A 24,880-nucleotide genomic window follows, 5' to 3' on the forward strand; every position below is an offset into this window, starting at 1 on the left:
AATTATTAATGAAACAATCGATGATGATATATGGATAAGAGGATATATGAATCAATCAAAAAGAATAATACTATATAAGTTAAAGAGAATAAAATATCACATGATATAAAAAAGTATATTATACCTTCTAATCATTAAAATTATGATATATGTTATATTATTATGTTGTAAGATACGAAGATATATTATATTATGATAAGTTAGTAGGAAGCAAAAGATAAAGAAGAAGGGCATTGCTTTGATAAGAAGAAACGTAGCAAACCCACTAACCCATTTATATAAATATTAACCCAAACCCATAACCATTCCGATCCATTCCATTCAATACAAAACTTTCAAACCTCTCTCTCTCTCTTCAGAGCGAAGTGAATCGAATCCATTGAAATGGCGAACCAACCTGAATCCTCTGATGCGTAAGATCTCCGATCCCTATTCAATTATTGTTGCTCTCTTTGATTTTGAATCGAATGATTAATTGCTATTGTTATTGCAGTAATAAGGGAACGAAGAGAGATTTCAGTACCGCGATTTTGGAACGGAAGAAAGCACCGAATCGTTTGGTTGTTGACGAATCCATCAACGATGATAACTCTGTCGTCGCACTTCACCCTGATACCATGGAGAAGCTCCAACTTTTCCGTGGTGATACCATCTTGATCAAGGTAATCTTACCTTATCTCGTTGATTCATGAATAATTAGGGTTTTTGACTGATATGATACTCAAAGTTTGTGTCTTTTTTGTAAGGGTATTATGGTAGAGTTGTATATTAGTCAGGATCTGAGACCCTGATTTCTCTGCTTTTGTATTTATAATTTATAAAAATATTAAATATATCAAGTATACAATAGAATTCATGTGTTAATCCAATGTAGCATGTCTACTATATGTATTTGTTGGTAGAAGTAGCTAATTTTTGTTACTCTATAGTCAACATTGAAGTCCCTGTACTTTTAATAATATAATGTTAGTGTTATTGATTAGGGTTTGGAATTGGGATTTGAGTCAAAGTAGAAAGATTTAAGCTTCTAGCATTTGCATTGCAGTGTCTGCCTCAAACTCACCAGGCTGTGGCCTGTGAATGTAGGCTGCCTTGGCCACAACTGGTCCAACGCAACTGGGATCACAACACATTCACTACCAATATTCAAAACCCTATGTTCTCTATGTATTGGCTTGCTATTAACTGTTTCTGTGAATACCTCTGCTATTTTATTATTATTTTTTTGCTGATGAAGTTGACTTGAAAATGGAACCATTTTGTATCAAACTATCATTTATCCCATGCTATTATATTTTTGTAATGGTTTTTTTATTGTGGAAGATTGAGCCATTACGTTTCTTCTTGTATGAGGATAACATGTTGCCTATATATTTTTTAATAAGAGTTGTTGCCTATATAACCCTCATGTTTCTTTGCTGTTGTTTGTCTCCAGGGAAAAAAAAGGAAAGATACAGTCTGTATTGCACTTGCTGATGACACATGTGAGGAACCAAAAATAAGAATGAACAAGGTTGTGAGAAACAACCTCAGGGTTAGGCTCGGTGATGTTGTTTCGGTGCATCAGTGCCCTGATGTGAAATATGGAAAGAGAGTCCATGTTCTTCCTGTGGATGACACTATTGAAGGGGTGACAGGGAACCTCTTTGATGCATACATAAAACGTGAGTTACTGTTTCGTTGTGTTTGGTAGACAAATATGAAAGCTTTGCATACTCTCTTATTGCTTTTATGTCTATCACAAATTTTGGTACATGTCTTTAGTAATCTAAGCCCTTCCCCTTGCTTAGAGAAGGCTTGAAAAATGAAGAATGATAGTTCATCTTATCATATATTCATATCTAATGATAACATTTTTCCTTCTTGGGATAACCAATGGTTTGCTTCTCATCCACATTCCACAGTATTAACAAAATCACATTTCAGATTAATAGTGTTTTTTGAAGACAGCTACTGTTTTGATTTCTCAAGCATCCACCACTTAAAAGCACAAAGCTGCTAAGTGCCAATTAATAGGTGGTTGCAGAGAAGGAACTACTGCTGGCAGTCAATGATCCTTATAAATAAGTGGCTTCCACGTGCTATTGGGGGGTGGGTTCAATATGATGAGTTAGTAATGAATTCGTTTAATATTTAAGAAGTGATTTTAAATATCGGGTAACTGTGCAGTTTTCATGCTTAGTATATAAATGAAGAATGTATTATCCTACTCTCTATATGGAAATATCTCGGCTGAGGTTATATGGTCACTCTAACCTATTGGTGTCAACGAAAATTATTACCATCGAGTTATTGAAGTTAAATGGTAGACATAGTAGGACTTTTATTCTGCTATTTTAATCGGAACCCCCTCTCCTCGTTGACATATAAGCTTGTTGGATTTTAATCTATTTTGAGTAGTGATACTAGTTTTACTTTTGCAGCTTATTTCCTGGAGGCATATCGACCAGTGAGGAAGGGTGACTTCTTCCTTGTGAGAGGGGGGATGAGAAGTGTAGAATTCAAGGTTATTGAAACTGACCCTGGTGAGTATTGTGTTGTTGCCCCGGACACTGAAATTTTCTGTGAAGGAGAGCCTGTTAAAAGGGAAGATGAGAATCGATTAGACGAGGTTGGCTATGATGATGTCGGTGGTGTACGAAAGCAGATGGCACAGATTCGGGAGCTAGTAGAACTACCACTGAGGCACCCTCAATTGTTCAAGTCTATTGGTGTTAAGCCACCTAAAGGAATTCTGCTGTATGGACCCCCGGGGTCTGGCAAGACACTTATTGCTCGTGCAGTGGCAAATGAAACTGGTGCCTTCTTTTTCTGCATCAATGGCCCTGAGATCATGTCAAAACTAGCGGGTGAGAGTGAAAGCAATCTGAGGAAGGCATTTGAGGAAGCAGAGAAGAATGCTCCATCCATCATCTTCATTGATGAGATAGATTCAATAGCTCCAAAGAGGGAGAAGACTAATGGTGAAGTTGAGAGGAGGATTGTTTCCCAGCTATTGACCCTCATGGATGGACTTAAATCACGAGCACATGTAATTGTTATGGGAGCCACAAATCGCCCCAATAGCATTGACCCTGCTCTTAGGAGGTTTGGAAGGTTTGATCGAGAGATAGATATTGGTGTTCCAGATGAAGTTGGGCGTCTTGAGGTTCTTCGAATTCATACTAAGAATATGAAGCTTGCTGAAAATGTAATATCAAAATTTAATTCTTCCAAAGGTGTGGTTTGATTTAAATGCTCTGAATTCTGAAAGTATTTTGTTCATTGTGTCATTTGCAGGTTGATTTAGAAAAGATTGCCAAGGACACCCATGGCTATGTTGGTGCTGATCTAGCTGCTCTGTGTACTGAAGCTGCACTTCAATGCATCAGAGAGAAAATGGATGTGATTGACTTAGAAGACGAGACAATTGATGCGGAGATATTGAACTCGATGGCAGTGACTAATGATCATTTTCACTCTGCTCTTGGTTCCAGCAATCCTTCTGCTCTCCGTGAAACAGTAAGTTTTTTATCAGCAGTTTTAGATGTTTATTTTATCAATGTTAAGCTTCCTGTTCTCTTGTTCTGACTCTTTTGGCTGCAACCTTTTGTGACTACACCTATCTAGGGTTTGATTAATATCTAACTTCAACTTTGCTAATGAACTAGGTTGTCGAAGTGCCCAACGTTAGCTGGGAGGACATTGGTGGCCTTGAAAATGTTAAGAGAGAGCTCCAAGAGGTAATTGAAGCTCTTCCATTGAAATACAGTAAAGCATTTGTTTCCTTTCACACGCTTCTAGATTTTAATACTGATCTGTTTTGCAGACCGTTCAATATCCAGTGGAACACCCTGAAAAGTTTGAGAAATTCGGAATGTCGCCTTCAAAGGGGGTTCTTTTCTATGGTCCTCCTGGGTGTGGCAAAACCCTTTTGGCGAAAGCTATTGCCAATGAATGTCAAGCCAATTTCATCAGTGTCAAAGGTCCTGAGCTACTCACAATGTGGTTTGGAGAAAGTGAGGCTAATGTGAGGGAAATTTTTGACAAGGCACGTGGTTCTGCTCCATGTGTCCTGTTCTTTGATGAACTTGACTCCATAGCAACACAGGTTCGTACTTATCAAGGGTACTAAAGCTATGATTTGGACTTAAGGCAAAACTTATTGGTTTCTAAAACTAATGTATTCATTCTTAATGTATTGAATAAGACTAGATGCCTTTACAGAACCGTTATATTTTTTTCTTACCTGTCCCCAAAACTTGTTCTTGCAGAGAGGAGGCAGTTCAGGAGATGCTGGTGGTGCTGCTGACAGGGTTTTGAACCAACTGCTTACAGAAATGGATGGGATGTCAGCAAAGAAGACTGTGTTCATCATTGGGGCTACAAATCGACCAGACATTATTGACTCTGCTCTTCTACGTCCAGGCCGTCTAGACCAGTTGATTTATATCCCACTCCCAGATGAGGATTCCCGTCATAATATATTTAAAGCTTGCTTGAGGAAATCCCCAATCTCGAAAGATGTCGACATCAAAGCACTTGCAAAGTACACTCAAGGCTTTAGTGGTGCTGATATTACTGAAATTTGCCAGCGTGCATGCAAGTATGCCATTAGAGAAAACATTGAGAAGGTACATTTCTGAGCACTTCTTTCTTTTGTTCCATTTACCAAGTCTCTTGGATTTATTTTAATATCTTTAGTTCGTAACTTCTATTGGCAGGACATTGAGAGAGAAAGGAGGAGAAGTGAGAACCCGGAGGCCATGGAAGAGGATATTGAAGACGAGGTAGCAGAAATCAAGGCAGCTCATTTTGAGGAATCAATGAAGTACGCACGAAGGAGTGTGAGTGATGCCGACATTCGCAAGTACCAGGCATTTGCCCAAACATTGCAGCAGTCAAGAGGGTTTGGAAGCGAGTTCAGGTTTGCCGATGCTAGCTCTGGTGGTGGTGCCACTACTGCTGCATCTGATCCGTTTGCATCTGCCGGTGGAGCAGATGATGATGATCTTTACAGTTAGATCAACTTGTATGTTCATTTTTCTTCATGAATGCCATGCTATCTTATTATGAACTTATCATTTTTTGTATGAAGTCTCTAAGGCTTCTTTTGGATTATTATTGCCATTGCTACGTTAAAAGGCATTGCTTCAAAGTTGGAATTATTTGATAGTTTTTGTTGCATAACTCAAGACAGCTTCTGAAACTACTTTGCTCATTCTCAAGTGCCAACACTTTATATAAACTAAATTTCATACACCAATTTAGACTCATTTTTTGTGCACCACATTTATTTTTTAGTTATGAGAATTTTCTCGCAAATTTATATATAACTAGTTATGAGCCAGTTTAAAATTTATTGTATGATATTTTCTGTGTTTATTTTATTAATTAGAAAAAAAATTATATTTGAAGTATATAATGAGTTTTTAACTTTTAATGGAGTATAATGAATGTTATAAAACTTATTTCCATATCTTTCATGGTTTGTTAGAATTTATATATGATAACGATTTGTAAAATAAATATGATTACATATTAGAAAGAACTTATGAATTTTGATGATTTGGATGTCATTTTTAAGGGTCATACACAATAATTATAAATCAGAACTCACAGAATTTTATTATAAGGAAATTAAATGATGAACTTGGACGAAGAACATGTTTGTTTCGCTAAGAACAGTTTTTTTTATTACCATTGTAGCTAATAGGATTTGTGTGTTGTCTATTTCCACTTTCTTACCATTGTAGCTAATAGGATTTGTGTGTTGTCCATTTCCACTTTCTCAAGTTAAGTTGTTTGGTATGCATGAGAAATAGGGTTCATGTTAAAAGCTTAGGGATTGGTGTGATATGTGGATATGGAAATACAAGGGGGCATCTATTTCTATGTTAACTATGAGGACATGATTTGTGCCTAAGATTGTTTTCTTTATAGACATGATTTTTCCCTCTCCATCAGAAAGAACATATAGTCCATTGAGAATTTCCAAGATTTGATTGAGAAAGATTGTCATGCAAAAATTCTTAATGCATTACAAAGGTAAATCAAGAACATAAATCATATCTATATTCCTATTTAATTATATGAGAATTATGAAATGTAAGTTCCTTACAAAATTGATGTTCCTACCCTTAAACATTCTAATAGTAATGGGTCCTCAATCATTTTTCTAATTGTGTGATGAGAAAGATATTTGCACTTACGTGTTTCTCTACCATGTCACAAATTTTGTTGGACAAAATCTAGTCTCACACGGCTCTTTTCTTTAACTTATGTATACTAAGTTTAGAGTCGATAAATTACTTAAGATATTTTCACTTTTAACACCAATAATATGATCTTCGTTATGTCCTCGGTAATTGTATAGCATAATTGTGATACTAATTATTATGAACCATACTTATAATTAAGATGAAGCTCTCCTCAAAGTATCCCAAAGATTCAAAGTTTTGACCTAACTTGTAAAATAATTTGGGGCACGGTCCCATTAATTACATGATCTATGTCTTGAATATCTTATGACATGCAAGTTAATGAATGTAAAATGTAAATCAAAATTGAATAATTGTAAGTATATTGAATGTTTAAGGCATTTCAATACCTATATACAACATTTTTTGATAAGAGTTGTAAATTCTTTTTGTTTATACTATTAAGGGTATCTCTTAACCCTATAGGTAAGGAACTAATTCTTTCAGAATATGTGACTGCCCTTTTCAACACATGTCACTTCTAGAAATCAAACCATTGACATTTTGGTCATCTTGAGGATCTAACGAAACCTTATACCTCATAAACTAATGTCTTATCGGTAAGAGTTGTGAATTCAAATTTGCGTGGGTTTTTTCATTTAAAAAATATTTGTCTAAATTTGTTAACATTCTAATTTGAGTTCACAATAACTTTTAAGCACCTAAATCCTCCAATTTATCATGTATATTCAAATCAGCCCATTTTGTCAACATCATTTAAGATCTTGTAAGTCTAAAATTTGTAGTGTTTATTAGCAGAGTAGTTTTTGTTGATCAATATTTCCATAGAAGAGCTATGCGATTAATTTTCTGCTTATAGTGATGGAACTCTTCGTAAGTAATATTTATTAAGAAAATACTTGTTTGGAAACGTATGTATGTGGAAACAACCAATAAAATATTATCAATATATTAAAATTTTAATTCTAATTAAAATTCAGTCATAAATTATAGCACCAAAAAACAAATACAATTATCTCTAAATATAACGTGTTATATCTATCTCTATACAAGTGTTTCTCGTATTTTTTTACCTATTCAAAGCTTGCTGAAAGGCACTGCTTTTATTTGGATTAGGGAACTTTTATAAGATCTCAAATGTTAGACTTAACAAATATAAAGTAGCAAAAGAAGTATCATTTCAATTTTGGTGATTGAAGTTGACAATGTTGGTTAGAAATCATCTAATGCATTAGTTGCACAATAATTGGTAAGAAACACATCAAATCATATCATATAGCATAAGTTAGTAATGCATGCAACAACCTATAAAACAAGCACAAAGCAACAACATCATATCATACTTTGTAGGTAAGTTAGGTAAAACACTCTTTACTCATAAGTTTCATTACAATTAAGTAGTTTTCTTTTTATGAATTAAAACAATAAATACAAGGAGGTTTGTGTACAAAAAAAAAAAAAAAACTAATGTGGGGAATTTCTTCTTTTAACCTTTATTATCTTGCATTTGCTATTATCATTGTTGACCATTATCGCCTTCCTCACGATAACCTAGTCTCCACGAAGCATCATAACCACCATATGTTCTTCGACATTGGAAGAAGGTTGTTAGAAATTGGTCGACTAATATTGATTGATCCTGATGATGGGATGAAATATCATCATTATTATCATTGTCATCGTAATTGTCGTCATCATCTTCATCACCATTATCGACACCACCACCCTCAACGCCACACAATCCACCTCCATTACCAACTCGCTACCAACACCACAATAATCACCACTCATAGCCACAATCACTATTGCCACTACCACGAAAGTCGTCTTTACTATAATTATCATTGTCGTCAGTCACAGTCATCATCACATCCAACATTTTCACTGCAAAATTTCTTATAACTTGAAATAAATTTAGAGTTTAAAACAATTGTGAAATCACCAAATTATTTTAGTTTCCAATTTTCAATCTCTTATTTATTGATTGGTAGAATGGAAATAACAAAAAAACACCCATAGCACTCTCCTTATGAGAAGTGGCTCAAGACCCTATAACCATAGAGAAATAAAGACAAATTCACATTGATTATATGCCCTAGCTTGATAAAAACAAATTCACACCCTTAATAATTTTTTATATTAAAAATTAATATACACTAAACTCCCATTTCAAATTGGATTCCACCTTTCCTCATGTAAAATGAGAAAAACGATGCTTTTTTTTTCCTTTTTAGTAACACTATGGGTGACTAAAACCAATCGTAACATTTAAAAAAATATAAAAGACCTTTATATTAATTATAGTAATAAAACAAATTGTACTCTTTATGTTAGTGAATAAAAATATATTAGAAAAAGAATATAGTAAAAATATTGTACTATATTTGATCATAAGATTCGTTCAGAATTTTGACAAATTCTAATAGCTACATGAAAGATATAGGGCTATAACTATGGCTATACCTATGACTATACCTATGGCTATAGGACTATGGTGGGAGTGGTAGTGGAAAGTACCTTTTAACTTAGAAAACAAGTAGAAAATCAGAAATTATGGCAGCACTGACAAGAGTATTGGAGAAGATGAACTAAAAATAGTTAAATATAAAATGAAAGATGATATAATAATAATAGTAAGAGTAATGATATATCCTCTACTAAATTATATTACTCACAAAAATGTAATATATGTTTCTTAGAAAGCAATCATCAACAAATAATATATATTATTTTATTATAGGTATTAGAATTAGTATGAGAATATATCATTTTCCTAATAATAATAGTTTTGGTGGGTAAAAAGTGTGTGCAGTAGTTTTATGAGCACCCACACGTGCAGGTCCACGTGGGAAGATGATAGTGGAATGGTACAAAATAGAAACATGATAAGACTACATATTTTAACCATGTCAGAATGCACGTGTCTGCCTCTATTCACTACCAGGTCCCCTACCAGTTTCCATTCATATTTGTCTACGATGTGGCAATACTGTTGGACTAGTGATCGGGAAGTTTTCAACCATCGGAGTTTCATTATTATTGCAATATGAGAAGAGTGAAGAGAGATATAAGTGAGACACCATATCTTGAATAAAAAATCTTAGGATATTAGTTCTATGCGAAACTCTCATAGATTCTTGGAAAGACTAAATCGTCAAAGATTTGATTTTACTTCTCAGTGGTGGACCACTCAATACTTCCATGAAGGCATCACCTAATTCTTCGGTGCACAACGAGTTACACAAGAAGTCTGGCCATGTCCACAGGATGCCCGCATGTACATACCTCGCCACTCCGTGACCAATCCAGATCATCACCCGACCATATTTTAGCGAGGGACGAGCCTAGACACGACAAGTTGTAGCTTGGCTCACACATGACTACACCCTGACTTCAAAACATGTAAACCAACTGCAACACACTTTAGGACGATTGGACTTATGCCCCTTCATGTTGCGGCTATAATTATTGAAGGGATAGCCACACACTCAAAAAAGATTAATTCTATACCTAAAATATGGAGGATACCATTAATAATACAAAAAAATGCTCAATATTCAATTCATACATGCACTGCAATGTTTACTACCGATTGTAATATAGCTAGGAACATGGATACATGAGATAAAGTTCTTGTTTTTGAGTTATTTAAAAGAATAAAGTGTCATAATATACCATTTATACTTTTCTATTCCATTGCACCGTAAGACTTGAACCGACTAGATTGTAGACACAAAGTACCTTCTCTCTTTGAAAATAGAGGCCATATTAAAGTTGAATATAAATTCTATATGAGTACTAGTAGTAATTTATCTTGAACACTTAAATTCGCATTGACCCATAAACTACTTTAATTTAAACAATACAAATGGAACTAGAAGAAGTTTGAATATGAAATTTATATATAGGTTAGAGTTGCACGATGAATAACATGAAAATAAGGTGAGTTGGGTGGGACCCTAAGTTTATAAAAGTTATGGAAGAATGAATTAATATACTCTATGTTTAAATAAGAGTATGGTGCAAAATTAAAAAATATAATCCGACATATAATTGTTTGAATGGAAAAATACATTTCTACTTGTACATTTCTGTATTTATAACTTTATACCATACTGAACTTATACGAGAGTATATTAGTTTTTTCTCGAATTTTTTACTATTATGTGAAGGGTTAAAAAGTAAATATCAACCTTTGTTTTTGTTGATTGAATAAAATTTAGGTGAGTAGATTCTAGAAGACTCTTCAGTTTCAAGTGGTCAATATAACACCAACAAAACATTAGTCTAATAATATAAGATCATTGTTGAGTTTGATTCCTACAAATAACACTTGTTGGGACACTTATAAATATCAAAAAAAATTAATTCATTATTCACATGGCAGAAAAATGTAATGAAAGCATAGAGAGACGCACGAGGGTGAGGGTGGAAGTTGGCAGAGAGAGCACCAATTCGTACCCACAAACTTCACATTTTCTTCTCATTACGATTCTTCTTGTCTCCTTTGTGGACCCTTCAAACACATTGTAAACCCATTTCTCGCGAACAGGGATCGGATCTGATATCTCAAGTCATGTCTAACACTAATAACATTAAAGCAAAAACAAAAAAATTAATAAATTCTTATTATTTTTAATATTTTTATTCGTACAGGACATGATTTGAGACAACAGATTTTTGTTCATTTCTGAAGCCCATGTTTACTTTCTCAATTCACATTTATCATCATCCATTTGCTTTTTACACTTAATCAATTGTACCTCAACTTCAACTACTTTAATCACATTCATACCTATTTAAGTTACTTTCATTTCCAACCATCAATATGTTGGGAATTATTTACTTCTAAGCCCTCATTTCCACCAATCACTTTTAATTTTTTTACATAGAATACACATTTAGTTTGAAATTTTCACTCCAACAAATATGCTATTTTTTGTGAACCGTACGTTTTGTATGATGAAAGCAAAGTTTTAAATCTTAGTGTATGATATGAAAGGAGACCACAATGTTAGATTTTAATAGTCTAAGACATGTGAATATTATAGTCGTAATTGTAATTATATCGACACTATACAATATTCAATTTTGTTAAATATAAGGTTATGATCACAATTTAAAGACTTGGAAATGTAATTGAATTTTCAAGGTCGATAACAAAGTGAATAAAAAGTTATGTTGTCCATAAAGAAAAACTAATGATTTGAGAGAGCAACTAGACAAAAAACTTAATATGATGCTGATGCTGACTCATCTTGTCCTATTTCTCTACGAAATTGGCCAGCCATGTCTTTTTTTGTAAGACTCAATTTCACCCACGTCAATTCCATTCAAACCTATCTTTATACAAAAAATTCTTTTTGATTTCCCACATGTATCATCGAACCGGAAATATCTATATGTATATGAGGTTAACTCTTCTACCATATATTTTTTCATCTATAGGATTCGAATTCGAGACCTTGCTTAAGAGAATCAAACATATATTACTTGAACCAACACACGTTGGTATGTGACATTTAATTTAATTTTTTTTAAGTGGAGATACATAAGAAATATAAAAAGGGAGTGAAATTAAGAAAAAGTTGTCCTTAGTCTAGTAGTTACTATGCATGTAAACTTAAAAAAAACTTCATTAATTTCTACTTGATGTTGAATTTGATTTGTTGCTTGGATTGCAACATTTAACCAAGATATGATGTGGGGTTTGAGGACACAAAATATTATATAAAAAGTGGGAAGTTGAATAAGAGATTTACTCATGAAAAATAAACTTAAGTTTGATGTTTCCTTAGCACTAGCTAGGACCACTATGATTAGATTGTCTCCTAATCATACATATTTGATTTTATCTTTTATAAAATATTACACTCCTTCCATACTCAAATATTAAAAAAAATCATATGTGGTTGTATAAAATATAAAAAATAATTAATTTCACTATATTAAATATTCCCATCCTTAAAATATTATTCATTCACTTCAATTTTGAAGCTCTCTTTTTGCTCACCCTGTATCACCTAGTAGCAACTTTCTTTTAAATGTTAATTATAATTCTAAGGACATTTTGGGTAGCTACATGGTTTCTTCAATTCCAATTTTCTTCTTAAATAAAGTCAATATATTTATGCACACACCTAAAATTGTGTCACTAGAAATTAGTGTTACTTATTTATCCTCCATGAGAACTATTCATAAAAGAAAACCACATATATCATAGGCCAAGAAGATAATGAGTTAGAAGAATACAAATTAACCATAAGATTAAATTACTTTATGCACCATAATTCTGCCATATGAATTATAAAATATAATGGGTCTTTACAAATTAAAAAAAAACTATTAAATATAATTTTGTAAATAAAATCTGAATATTATATGAAGCATTTTTTTTTCATCTTAGCATAACTTGGAGCTGAAAAAAAAACTTAGGGCTTGAAGTTTGTTGGACCAGAATGCGACCGTGGAACATCCAACCACCGAGGAGTTCCATTGTTACCGGTATATGGGAAGAGTGAAGAGCTACAAGTGAGACACCACGTCTTGAACCAAAACCTTAAGGCATTAGTTTTATGAGGCTTTTCTACTTGTAAACTATTTCAGTTTTTCCCGCATATCCAATGTGAGACTTTACACTTGAATAAACCCAAGAAAGCAGAAATATGGTGATGCATATAAATTTGAGTACCCTAATGAACTAAACCTCAAATAACATCTGAAAAAGAAGATCTATTCAACAATCATGAAAATCTAAACAGATCTAATCTCTCTTTCACATTTTTGCTGCACATAATTACACACAATGCAATTCTATAAGAAGAAGAAGAAGAAAAGTAACAATAACAATTTTATAGTATAACATAGTACCCCTTTTTATGTTACAATCTTATACAGATAATTAGCATTATGTGAAGAATAACCTAGTTCTTTTCATGCCAACACAAAAGCATAGCTATGCAACGACGAAGAATGTAGAACTTTGCTCTTTGCTTCTTCACAAGGTGACTACACTTCTGACCAAAAGACTTGCATGGATCACAAGCTTCTTCTTGTTCTTCTTGTTGTTGCTGCTCAATATTTTTGTTTGTGTTGCTTTCTTTCAATGCCATGAATAATTGAATGTGTGTGTAAATGCTACTTATTTTGACACCATATAGAAGTAAATTTAATGTAGTGGTAGAAAACATGGTAGGTTTTGATTCTACTAGGGTATTTATATATAGCAGAAAGAGGGACGAAGATCTGCTGTCTCAAAACCTGTTCCAAAATCTGTCCATAACTAATCACAATGAAGCAAAGATTGATAAATTCATGAATATGTAATTTTTTTAATATTCACGACTTCATTAATTTTTGCTTCACTGTGATTAGATATTTATGACTTTATCAATATTTGTTTATAAAAAAAAATTAATTTTTTTAACCATCATAACATAATATGATTAGTTTGGGACAAACTTTGAGACATACTTTGGGATAGCAGATCCGAGAGACAATAGGGGACTAGTAATTCTTGGTCTTCTAAATCAAGTATGGACTGTTACTATTGAAAAATATTGTATGTCAGAAGCATATGAAAATAGAATGGGCCAAGGTTTCTATATATTTTACCCTCCTAGGTATTATATTTCAGCTAGACTCAAAAAATGAACCATATCTATACTTGGCTCTAGTGTAAAAAGGTTAATTTTTCTTTTCTAAAGTCATTTTTAAGAGGGAGAGGGGTAATTTGGAAGGATATAAAGTCTTATTGTACATTTGTATTCTTGAAGTGGGTTGAAACCTTTGTTTCTAGATATTATATGCAAGATAGTATATAAGGTTAAGTTTTACAATTAACCTAGTTTACTTGTACTTTGTGCTTACCGATGAATATTGTATGATATTATATATTTCATTTTTTTAGAATTAGAATATATTTGTTATGTTTTGTGTGTTTATGATAATATTTAATTTAAGATGAAATATGTGGTTAAATAATGTGTTAGTGGTGGTTGCTTAGGATTATATGATTTTTTTGTAAAAATTAAATAATGTTAAAGGACAAAACAGGAAGTAAAAATTACACCATGAAGGAAGTTATTTCAAGTTTTGACTTTATATAGTATATAGATATAGATATAGATATCATCAAACACATATATATAATAGGACGGAGACAGAGATTGCCTGACCTAAATGATGTTTCATTTCCTATTCCAGACTAATGAGAATGTTAAAACGGAAACTACATATATTTTAGTACGTAATTGGCCAAAAAAATCTTCATTTTTGTCACATGATAATGTTATCCCTTGTAATGTATTTATATTTGTCTATCTATTTTTAAGGTTTTATCACGTGAAAAAACACACATAAAATGTTTTTTTTTCTTTTGCTATTTATTTTGGGTAGAACATAAAGTATATAAAAATACATAGAATGTTAATGTTTTATGGTTATAGCTTAGTTTGGGCCAATGTGATCCTTTCAATGTTTTCGCAACAAATGCGACCAATTGTTTCAAACGATGTCTCATTTAATATCTGAGATACAAATGATATTTTCATAGGGTCATAATTGTTGACCGTTTAATATAAATAATCTGAATAAGAATTTGACAATAAAGTCATATGCACACAAGTTACACTTTCCGTTTTGTTATGATATTAACATCTTGAGGACATGTCCCCTTAGATGAAGGGTCCTATCTTGTGCTAAGCATGTGTTAGATCACTTTATTTTGGGGTTGTGAGGATACTTATTTTTTATGAAGGGTCATCCTTTAGAAAAACCTCACTTGATTAAACTTTATTATCAAAGCCATTATTTTAGAATTTTTCAAATTTCCCCTTTAAGGTTGATAGGGTATGGCCTAGTTATTGTTCAAGATGTAAGAAAATCACCTAGTACCGTTATTTGTAGGGCACCATATATTCTGCACCTCTTTTCACACCCATCATTTTATCTTTTTAATATTATTATCAAAATTATTCATTCATGGATGAATTAATATATTTTGAGGTTTGTTGTTATTTTTTTCAATTATCACTCACAAAAATTAAACTTACGACCTAATGTAATATCTGAAGATTTAATATAACCTTATACTACAAGACCAAAGTCTTGTTGGTCACCCATTATTTTATCATTTAGTAGCCACTTAAATCACATATTAACTTACATTGAAAAATGAAAAATAAAAGTAATATGATAGAAAATTTCATAGTAATGTATTTCATATTTATGTATATAATAATTGTTTTTTCCACCAAGCATTCAAAAAAACTACTTGGATGCAACTATGTCAGCAAACCCAAATCTATAATAATAAACAAAAACTAAATTAATTGTCTAAGTTCTGTTATACATAATTTGCACATTGAAAAATTACACACCATTGTTAAACTAGTTATGCTATGTTAAAAATATGTTAATGTTTATTTAGTAAAGTACCAACATTATGAAACCATATTATTAGTCCATTAACCAATTTATGACACATTGTTCAACCAGTGTAACAATGGTGTGGAATTTCTATGTGCAAAAATCTTTCTCCATATATAAGTTTAATAAGGAAAATTGTAGAGGTTGAAAATGGGTATGCTCTCTAAGTCAGAAAGACTCTAATGCTTCTTATTTCCAGAGTTCCTCCTCCACCACCTTTTTTTCTTTCTTGAGTCACTTGAAGCTACATCTGAATCAACAACTTCATATATTAATGATGTTAAATTTCAATCTAATGTATCTTAATGGTGGCGATTCATTTATAAAGTGACTATTTGTCCCTGAAGTCACGGGTTCGAGTCGAGGGAGGCTCCCCTTTGTGGGGAATAAAATACTGTAGGAGGCATTTAAGCTTGTGGGTGGCACGCTCAGTGTATTCATGGACCGAGGAGGTCGCATGTACCAGTGGCACGCTCTGTATATTCATGGTCCTTGGGGGTCATATGTCAGAACTGAGGTGTTACACCTCAATTCTGACATGCAACCTCCCTAGCCCGTGAATATACTGAGTGTGCGTGCCACTCGTAACACCACAGTCCTAACATGCGACCTCCCCGGCCCATGAATACACTGAGCATGCCACCCACTAGCTTAAATACCTCCGCAATATTTTATTCCCAGTAAATGGAAGCCTCCTGCGACTCGAAATCATAACCTTAGCGACAAATAGTCATTTTATAAATGAATCGCTTCCATTAAGCTACTGATTAAAAGACGGAACCTTTAGCAAGATTGTTATGGAAATGCAAAAAATTGTAGAAGTACCTCCTTGAGGGTAGATAGAGTTGTAATGTACCTCTGCCCAAAAACTGAGGAAAATCACTGCAATAAATAGATATATTAGCCAAGTTGGTCATAAGTGTAGAACAATATTTAAGTACAATTACAATTGTTTTATGATACAAAGTATTTGTCAAGAGTAAAGAGAGAGCATATAATGAATAAATGTGTATCAACTACATATTTGGATCACAGGCTTAATGTAATAAATATAAATAACTACACAAGATTATTTGCATTAGTACATGATGACATGCACATACAATGAATTTATACAGTAATCACATGGATTCGAACATTAATGATTACGCAAATGGAAAATTTATTCGAACAGTTTCCGCAATTGTTATTGCATCTTGTGAAGGGATCATTGCTTATAGTTTAACAGAAAATGTTCATAGTTCAGAAAGATTTCAAGAAACAATGTGAAGTATAGGATGAAAAACAATACCATTGAAGAGAATAAGAGAAAAAAAGGGGGAAATGTAAAAGTTAGAGTAGAAAAAGTAGTCCAAGCAGAGGTCAGGAGTTAGTGATAAGGTAAATCATATCATCAGACTAATCATAAGGAGAACCAACCTCCTTTCGGCTTCTCAAAATTCGGAAGAATCTCTATGCAACAGGTGTCCTTGAAAGAAGTCATCACGAATATTCTCACGCCATACTGACGGAAAAAGGAATATATAAGTAGAAGGTATATATTTCATAGCTAATTCCAAATATTTCTAAACTAAGCAGATGACATCGCCTCAAGAAACAGAGCGGCTATAACTGTTGAAAATGTGATTCAAAATTAAAGAATGGGAGGGGTTAACAAACTTTACCATACAACTACGCCACGAAAAAGTTCGATTACAACACTATATATTCTTGATTTATTTTTTTAACATCCCTGTATTATCAAGGGTACGACATTTAAAGTACTATAACATACAACAGCTTCTGAAATTGTTAAGCAGACACAACATTTTGATTGTCCACACATAACGGTTAAGTACAAAGCAAACGACAAAACTTGAAAGTTTAAAGCTGCCGCTTGAGAAATTAATTGGTCATATTATCAGTTAATTAATTCTATGGATGTTTGGCAAACATTTCTAGCAGAAAATGGTAGAATAATCAAACAAGTGCTAAAAAAGTTGTATGGAAGAGTAATTAAGTTGCAAAATTTATACCTTATCAGCAGCTGCTTGTAGAGTGACATGATCACCCCATTCTCCGCTCCTAATTTCGTTTACCGTGAAAGTAAATCGACAATTGGTTAGCCAAAACGGAAGTATACATACACACAAATAAAAGGGAGAGAGAGATTATTACTTAGACATATTCCCCAAGTAATCATCATATTCCATAGGAACATATCCACCATAAATTTCAGGATTAGATTTGAGCTGTGAATTAAAACAACATTCAAATATTCCGAATCCGAGAATAATTGAACAAAAGAAGAGCATATACTATAAATCAAGCAAGTATAAAAAAATAGTCCACTAGAAAACAAACCTGATTCACCACTTGTCGTCTCACAAATTTGTGGTGATCAGGTGCGTTATACAATTGATCGGATAGTGCACGGAACTGGGGAGAAATAAACATACAAGAAGTGTTATATGAAATTTACTCTACATATACTAAGCTACTCCTGAAAACTATAATTATTATTATGTGATCAGGAAAGTTTTCCAAACAGGTTAACTAAGCAATGACTTATAGTTCACTCAATGTAGAGGGCATAAGTTTATGTCGATGCTTAATATATACGAGGCTTTATGCTTCTGAATTAAAAGGGTAGAAATAGAAAATGGAGATTAAGAACAACATGTGAAAGCCTTAATTTAAGAAAGTTATGTGGAGGAGAAAAACTAGGAAACAATGGTGGACTACGAAGACCAGGAAACCTTGAAAATGAATTCAGAATGTGGAAAACTACCCGACCTCGAAAAAATTATGATTATGACGCTTTCCATAACCGCACAACAATAATTTATATTTCTCAAAAGTTACAATCTAAGACTAAGAAGGAGTGAATATTAGAAGCAACAAACCTGACAATTACCATCACCTTGTACCCGGTGCTCCACAAAGTCGTATACCTGCAATCTGTTAAAATGTTCACACAGCTTAATTTGCATGTTGATTTTTTGTCTAATAAAATATGTAAAATGTATCCGAAAAGGAAAAAAAAATCTATAGAATAAATGATTCTTACAAGCAGGCTAACTTAATTACAAACTAATGAACGATTAAATAATCAACAAGAACCCAATCTGTGACAATAGCTGAAGTTTAAATGGTGCAAAGAAACAAAAAACAGTGAATGATAACAGAAAAACAAAGGAAATGGCGATTATTTAGTCGCCGTAAATATCATAGCAGAAGTTTCTGAAAGAAATAACATTGTTTATTACTAATACCTGTCCAGAAGTCTTTGATGATCTGATGTTGCTTCATCAATTGAAGGAATTTCTCCATTGATTTTCGGAACATGCTACACAACAGGAGGAAAAGACCAATTTAAGCAACATAGTCCAATACACAAGTAATACAACTGATCAAAAGAAATGAACTTTATTCGATAAACTCATAGTCCAGTACAAAAGGCTGTAGGTTGAAAATAATGCGACAAAATTCATCAAAGAAAAATTAAATAACAATCATAATACCGAGTTCTTGGAGAAAGCATGATGTTAGAAAACTAAAGAATTTCAGTATCTGATTTGTTCTACTGCCCCAAAAAATGACCACAGTGTATCAGGGTGGATGGTTTAAAGCATAAGTAGTTTCATTCATTACTAAAAGGGTGGCCGCTACCACCTTGTAGGGTATGAGGAGGATAGATGTACGCAACCTTACCTTCGCAAGGGAAGAAACTGTTTCCAAGATTTGAACCCATGACCACTAGATGACAAGGCAAATAACCTTACTGTTGCATTGAGGTTCGCCCTCAGTTTCATTCATTATTGTGCACGGAAAATTGACGAACTATAGGAGCAAATGTTTTGCCAACCCATAACTTGCAATTAGAAAAAATATATATGACTTGATCTAAACATCAATTAATTTAATGTGATGAAATGTAGCCGAGGAAGAAAACAATCGCTGGAAGTTGGGGGAAATATGGCATGGTGAATAAGCTACTTGGTACCTAAGTGACAATTAAAAGTTGCTAAGTACATCTATTTAGCACTTCAATATCTGATCCGAAAAGGAATCTACAGAAGCAGATGAGGGTAAACGTACAGGGATTAGTATCATCTCACTCAATCTACTCCCTACTTCGTCAAGTGGATAATTGTCAGTTAGCTCCAATGAAGATTCCCCTGTTTCACAGGGACTAGAACATGAACTAGAAGGTTCTACATCATCAATTCCTTCTTGTTCATAATCATGACCTGTGTGTGCAAAATATTAGATTGAGTTAACCAACATCGAGTAAAAATATAAATCCCAAATATAAGCAAAAAAAATCTGTTTATTCCTCTTATGATACCTCCTGGACAATAGTTCACCATCGCGGAGTTATGCCAATCATATGCAGGCTCGGTCTCAGTCTCAGTCTCGGGAGCTTGTGATTGTCCTTCACCTTCTTGTACATACCTTGAACATTCATCAATCTCTAGCTGCGAAAACTCTTCTTGAAGAGTACGAGCAATAATCTCATCATTCTCTACATGGTTACAATCAATTTCATAATTGTTTTGGAAATAGTGTCCATTATAGATGTCGCTAGTATCATCTTGAATTACATCGCTGTAGTATCCAGTATTGTAACCAGGATCACCATTAAGAATATTAAGACCCCACTGAAGAACATCTGAATGCTCATATAAACCCATCTCTAAGCACTAAACTTGACAAGGAATCTGAAGACTTCTTCGGTCAATATTGAAATGATTCCACAACAGCAAGAATACACCTATAAAAGTAAGCGGTAATAAGAGATTGGAGCATCAAATGTAACTAAAGCAACAACATGCAATTAATCAGTAAGAAATCATAACATAGATTGCAGTTGTAAGACCGTGTATAGTATTTCAAAGTGCACCATTACAGACCTAAGTCGGAGGTGTAGATACAAATCTTCGGATGTAAATCCTAGGAGAGAGGATATATAGCTTTTACAAGAAAATGGCAACTTGTCCCTGGTATAACTTATTGGACTCTACCAAAACAGCTCATAACAATTTTTACACGAAAAAAATATCATATAGTCATTGGAATGTCCTATATTTGATACTTGATATCATGGACTTCTTCGCTTTCCGGCGTTTTTATGATTCAAAATTGAAACATAACATGTTAATCCACACTAAATTTTGACTCGTTGGGAATATCCATTGACATTCACAAATCCAATCTAAATGCTATATCATGATTAACAGAAGAGACTACCATTCGGACACGTGGGTGAACAAAATTAAGCTAATAGCCAATAGCCTGTTTCTATTATAGGCGTTTCATATCCTCCTTTCTCTCGGCAACAAGTATCGAGAAGACTAAACAAAAAAACAAACAGGCACTAATTGAGTATATTATGCAGCCCACAGCACTGCCACTCTTTCCCTCCTATAAAACCCCCCAAGTGAAATCATTTTCCACAGTCCAATTCCATCTAATCCCTTAGTCACATATAACCATGCTAGGAAACTACCTAAACAGCATGCTAATGTACAACTTCTCATGTGTTAGCCAACAACTTCCATGGTTTAGTAAGCGTTCGGCACATAAATAACATGATACAACAACACCAACCGAACCTTAATCGCACTAAGTGAGGTCGGCTAAACAGGGATAACATAATGCAAAATAAAATAGGCCAAACATAGAATTGATCTCCTATGCTCTTTGTTATGTCCAATTCTAACACCTACCTAAATGATTATTCATTTCAACACTAACCAATATAGCAATATCATATCATCCACTTTAATATCCTTTTTTCTCCAGAGATACAAAAAAGTTAACAAAGAAATTTAGAAACCATCAATTAAGCATCTAATTCATTTCATCATTTTTTGAGATCAAACAAATAATCCCTTGGAGATGACCACTCACACCAATACAAAAAAACAAACACACCCCACATATGATCCACAACAAAAGTTTCCAACTTCAAACACAAAACAATGAATGATCCAATAGCATGCAGAAAAGAAAGGGACAAAAATGAAGAGCAAAACCAAATTAATTAAGGCAAAAGAAAGAAAAGATAAAAACTTTAGAACTCTCCCACCTTGGATTGAACATGAACACTTAATTGAGAAAAAAGGGTAATGGTGAGAAATGATTGTTTTGTTAACAGTGAAGAAGGTAGAGAATGCAAAAAAAATGATGAATGAATGAATGAAATGATGCAGTGAATTGAATGAATATTTATGTTAGTAAGAAAAAATAGAAATTTGGGAATAAAAGATAATGCACTTCAATTCACGCGCCTTATATACAGTGCCACGTCGTATGAAGTTCCAACACGACACAATACAACCTTAGTATTCTTAAGCTGGGGGTTTAATTGATATATACTGATAGTATAAGTGTTTTCTACACTATCAATGAATTAAATTATACATTATTGATTTGTTAATTATTATTGACTTTCTAAACAAAAGTAATATAAATTAACAGTGAATGATGTAATAACATTATAAATTGTTCGTACATAGATTTGAAATTATTTGTCTCGATGAAGTCTATTAGGTGTAATATCATCAAATAAGAAACTTATTTTTTTGATGTGATTATCTCTCCTAATAAGTGTCGTTTTTAAAAATCGAACCATTTTGTTGTTGTTGTTATTCTTATGATTTAGAGGAGTTTGTGTGGGATGAGATTGAGTACTGAGTGAAGGCAAGGAGCCAATGTTTCTGATTGGTGAGTGGTTGTTTTCAAATTGGGTTTCTTTTAAAAAATATATAATTTTTCTTGCATTTAAAACAATATTTATATCGGCTTTTCGTTTTTGTATTTATTTTGACTCTTGATGTGGCTGAAAGAAGCTTCCATTGAAAGAGCTGAAATCAAGTATTGTAAGCTATCTATGTTACTTTTTCATGATTAATTGAGTTGGTTTTATGATATTATCAATATACCAACAAGCTTGAGGGTTGGATTTAGTGATAATCACAATTTAAAAAGAATTGATTCCTTACCCAAATAAATAAGAAATATTATTGATATAATACTTGTCAATATTTTAGTAGTTCTCATGATTACATGGTTATAAAAATGCTTATAGATTATTTACTAACTAATTTTTTAAGGTAATAATGATATTAAGATTTAAGTATTAGTAAAATCGTAACCAACTTGAGAAAACTTCATTTTATACTAACTATGTAGTGTTACAACTCAATTAGAATTGTTTACAAAAAAACAGATATCCAATCCACTTTTAGTTAGTCTAGTAATATAAGGTATTATTGAATTCTTAATATTGATGGTTCGATTTCGGATAGCATATTTATTAAGAAGGATAATCATAAACCACATAAGAGATTTAATAAAAAGTGAGAGATACTCTTGGTAGTATAAAAAAATTTCACTTTCACCTCAAATAGGTATTATACTAATGTAATCATTGATAACTTCTGAATACAAAGTTTTATTTTTGGATTGAAAAAAACATGTGTATATATTTAATAATAATTAAATAAAAAACATGTGTATATATTTAATAACTTTTTCTCTCAATCGTAATCCTTATCTAAAGAAGGTCTCAATCAGAGTTCTATTTAGAATATTAGACTTCAATTTATCTTTTTCCTTTTTATGCGGATTTTGTTTACTATTGTAAGAGATTCTATATTTATTGCCAGGGCAAGCAGCAAATACCAAATATCAAAATCATTCTCATTGAAAAATGTTAAGTTGTCATCTCATTCACCATCTATATAATATTTATATACTATTAAGATAAGATTCATACATAACCAATATATTATTTATTATTCATTTATATTATGTTTTATTAAAAAGTCGATTGAAAATAAATATAAATAATAGACTGATAATATGTAAAACTTTTATATAATTAATGTATACATTTTTTTTCTTATATTTAATAATTATTGACTAGTATAGTATAAATGAAAGATTAATAATTAATTGATTATAGGTTAATATTACAATGTTACACTCAAACTTTATTGACCAATTGACGTTGGTTCAAGTAGTACATGTTTGATTCTTCTTAAGCAAGGTCTTGGATTCGAGTCTTGTGGATAAAAAAATATCCGCTGAAAAAATTAGCCCCACATATTTATAGATATTCACAGCTCAGACAGGATACTTATGGAAACAAAAAAAATTATGTTATTAATCATATCAGAATAATAATAAATGGCTTTGATTTTGTGTAGTCCCATGTTTTCACATATATAGATGTTGATTTAATTATGAAATAAATAGAATAACATTTTCACACTATGTTGCTTAGTGTATAATCTAGAATATCTGACGTATCAATGATGAATATTCAACAATCATCTCTTATTTAATTTTGATATATAAAAAACGATATCTTATCATACATGACATACATTTTTTATCTCCTCTAATAACTAATTAAATCAATCAACATAACAAATGTTTCTATTATTTAGTATTCCATTTTAGAGATACTAGTGAAGATATAATGTGATTGTAATATAATATCTTATCCTATCCCAATAGGTAAAATATAATTATACTCCTCTCCTTCTAATTTCAATCCTTATAATAACACTAAAAGTAAAACGTGTATGCATGCATTATATGGTTGTATTTTTAATGTCAAATTGATGTTTAATATAATTGAAGGGGTTACCCTTGTAAGACGCACCTTAACAAAAAAGCTACAAGCAAGAAAGAATCAAATATGTAATGACTTTGGCATATGCCTAAGACAGAAGAAAATGTCATAATAATCTAGAATTTGTCATAGGAGTTAGTTGGTTTCAATTAAGTAAGTTTCAGGTTTAAATTTTTTTAAGACTAAATATTCATTTTAGTCACTCATATTTTTTGACATTACTAGTTTAGTCCTTAAGAAAAAAGATCTAAAATGGTCATTAAAATTTTTAAATGTCGGTCAAATTAGTCCTTTTTGGAGTCAAATTAGTCTCTACCAAGTGTTATAAAACATACTAAAAATGACTAATTTGACTCACATTTGAAATTTTTTGGGACTATTTTAGGTCTTTTCTTTTTTTAAAGGACTAAACTGGTATGATCGAAAAATATGAGGGACTAAAATAAATATTTACTCTTTTTTTTAATGAAAAAATATGGTATTGGGATTGCAATTTGGCCCACGTGAATTCTTAGAATAATCAAAAGATATAAAATTCAATTCCTGTAAATGACAGTTGTTGGAAGGAGCCAAGAGAATACCCTTGATAGTACCAAAAATATATATTCATTTTCAAGTATAT

At 32.3% G+C, this 24,880-nt stretch overlaps 2 protein-coding genes across 4 annotated transcripts; one reads left to right on the plus strand and one right to left on the minus strand.

Moving 5' to 3' along the window:
• LOC109348370 (cell division control protein 48 homolog E) lies at positions 277-5,255 on the plus strand. Its single transcript, XM_019588771.1, has 9 exons — positions 277-413; positions 494-662; positions 1,436-1,664; positions 2,424-3,190; positions 3,280-3,501; positions 3,651-3,722; positions 3,809-4,090; positions 4,254-4,613; positions 4,704-5,255. Exons 1-9 carry the CDS (start codon positions 385-387, stop codon positions 5,001-5,003), a joined length of 2,430 nt encoding a protein of 809 aa, XP_019444316.1. The 5' UTR covers positions 277-384; the 3' UTR covers positions 5,004-5,255.
• LOC109348371 lies at positions 15,744-21,828 on the minus strand. 3 transcript variants are annotated; one of them, XM_019588773.1, is made up of 11 exons: positions 21,703-21,828; positions 19,960-20,385; positions 19,710-19,861; positions 18,884-18,957; positions 18,515-18,569; positions 17,973-18,047; positions 17,787-17,860; positions 17,645-17,693; positions 17,049-17,133; positions 16,455-16,511; positions 15,744-15,879 (listed from the first exon to the last, which is right to left on the minus strand). In XM_019588773.1, exons 2-11 carry the CDS (start codon positions 20,303-20,305, stop codon positions 15,809-15,811), a joined length of 1,038 nt encoding a protein of 345 aa, XP_019444318.1. In that variant the 5' UTR covers positions 20,306-20,385; positions 21,703-21,828; the 3' UTR covers positions 15,744-15,808. The 3 variants fall into 3 exon arrangements, with proteins under 3 accessions (XP_019444318.1, XP_019444317.1, XP_019444320.1); XM_019588772.1 differs by having other exon boundaries at positions 19,710-19,867; XM_019588775.1 differs by lacking the exon at positions 17,973-18,047 and having other exon boundaries at positions 19,710-19,867.

This window comes from Lupinus angustifolius, chromosome LG05, assembly GCF_001865875.1.
Source record: "Lupinus angustifolius cultivar Tanjil chromosome LG05, LupAngTanjil_v1.0, whole genome shotgun sequence".
Lineage (NCBI taxonomy): Eukaryota > Viridiplantae > Streptophyta > Magnoliopsida > Fabales > Fabaceae > Lupinus > Lupinus angustifolius.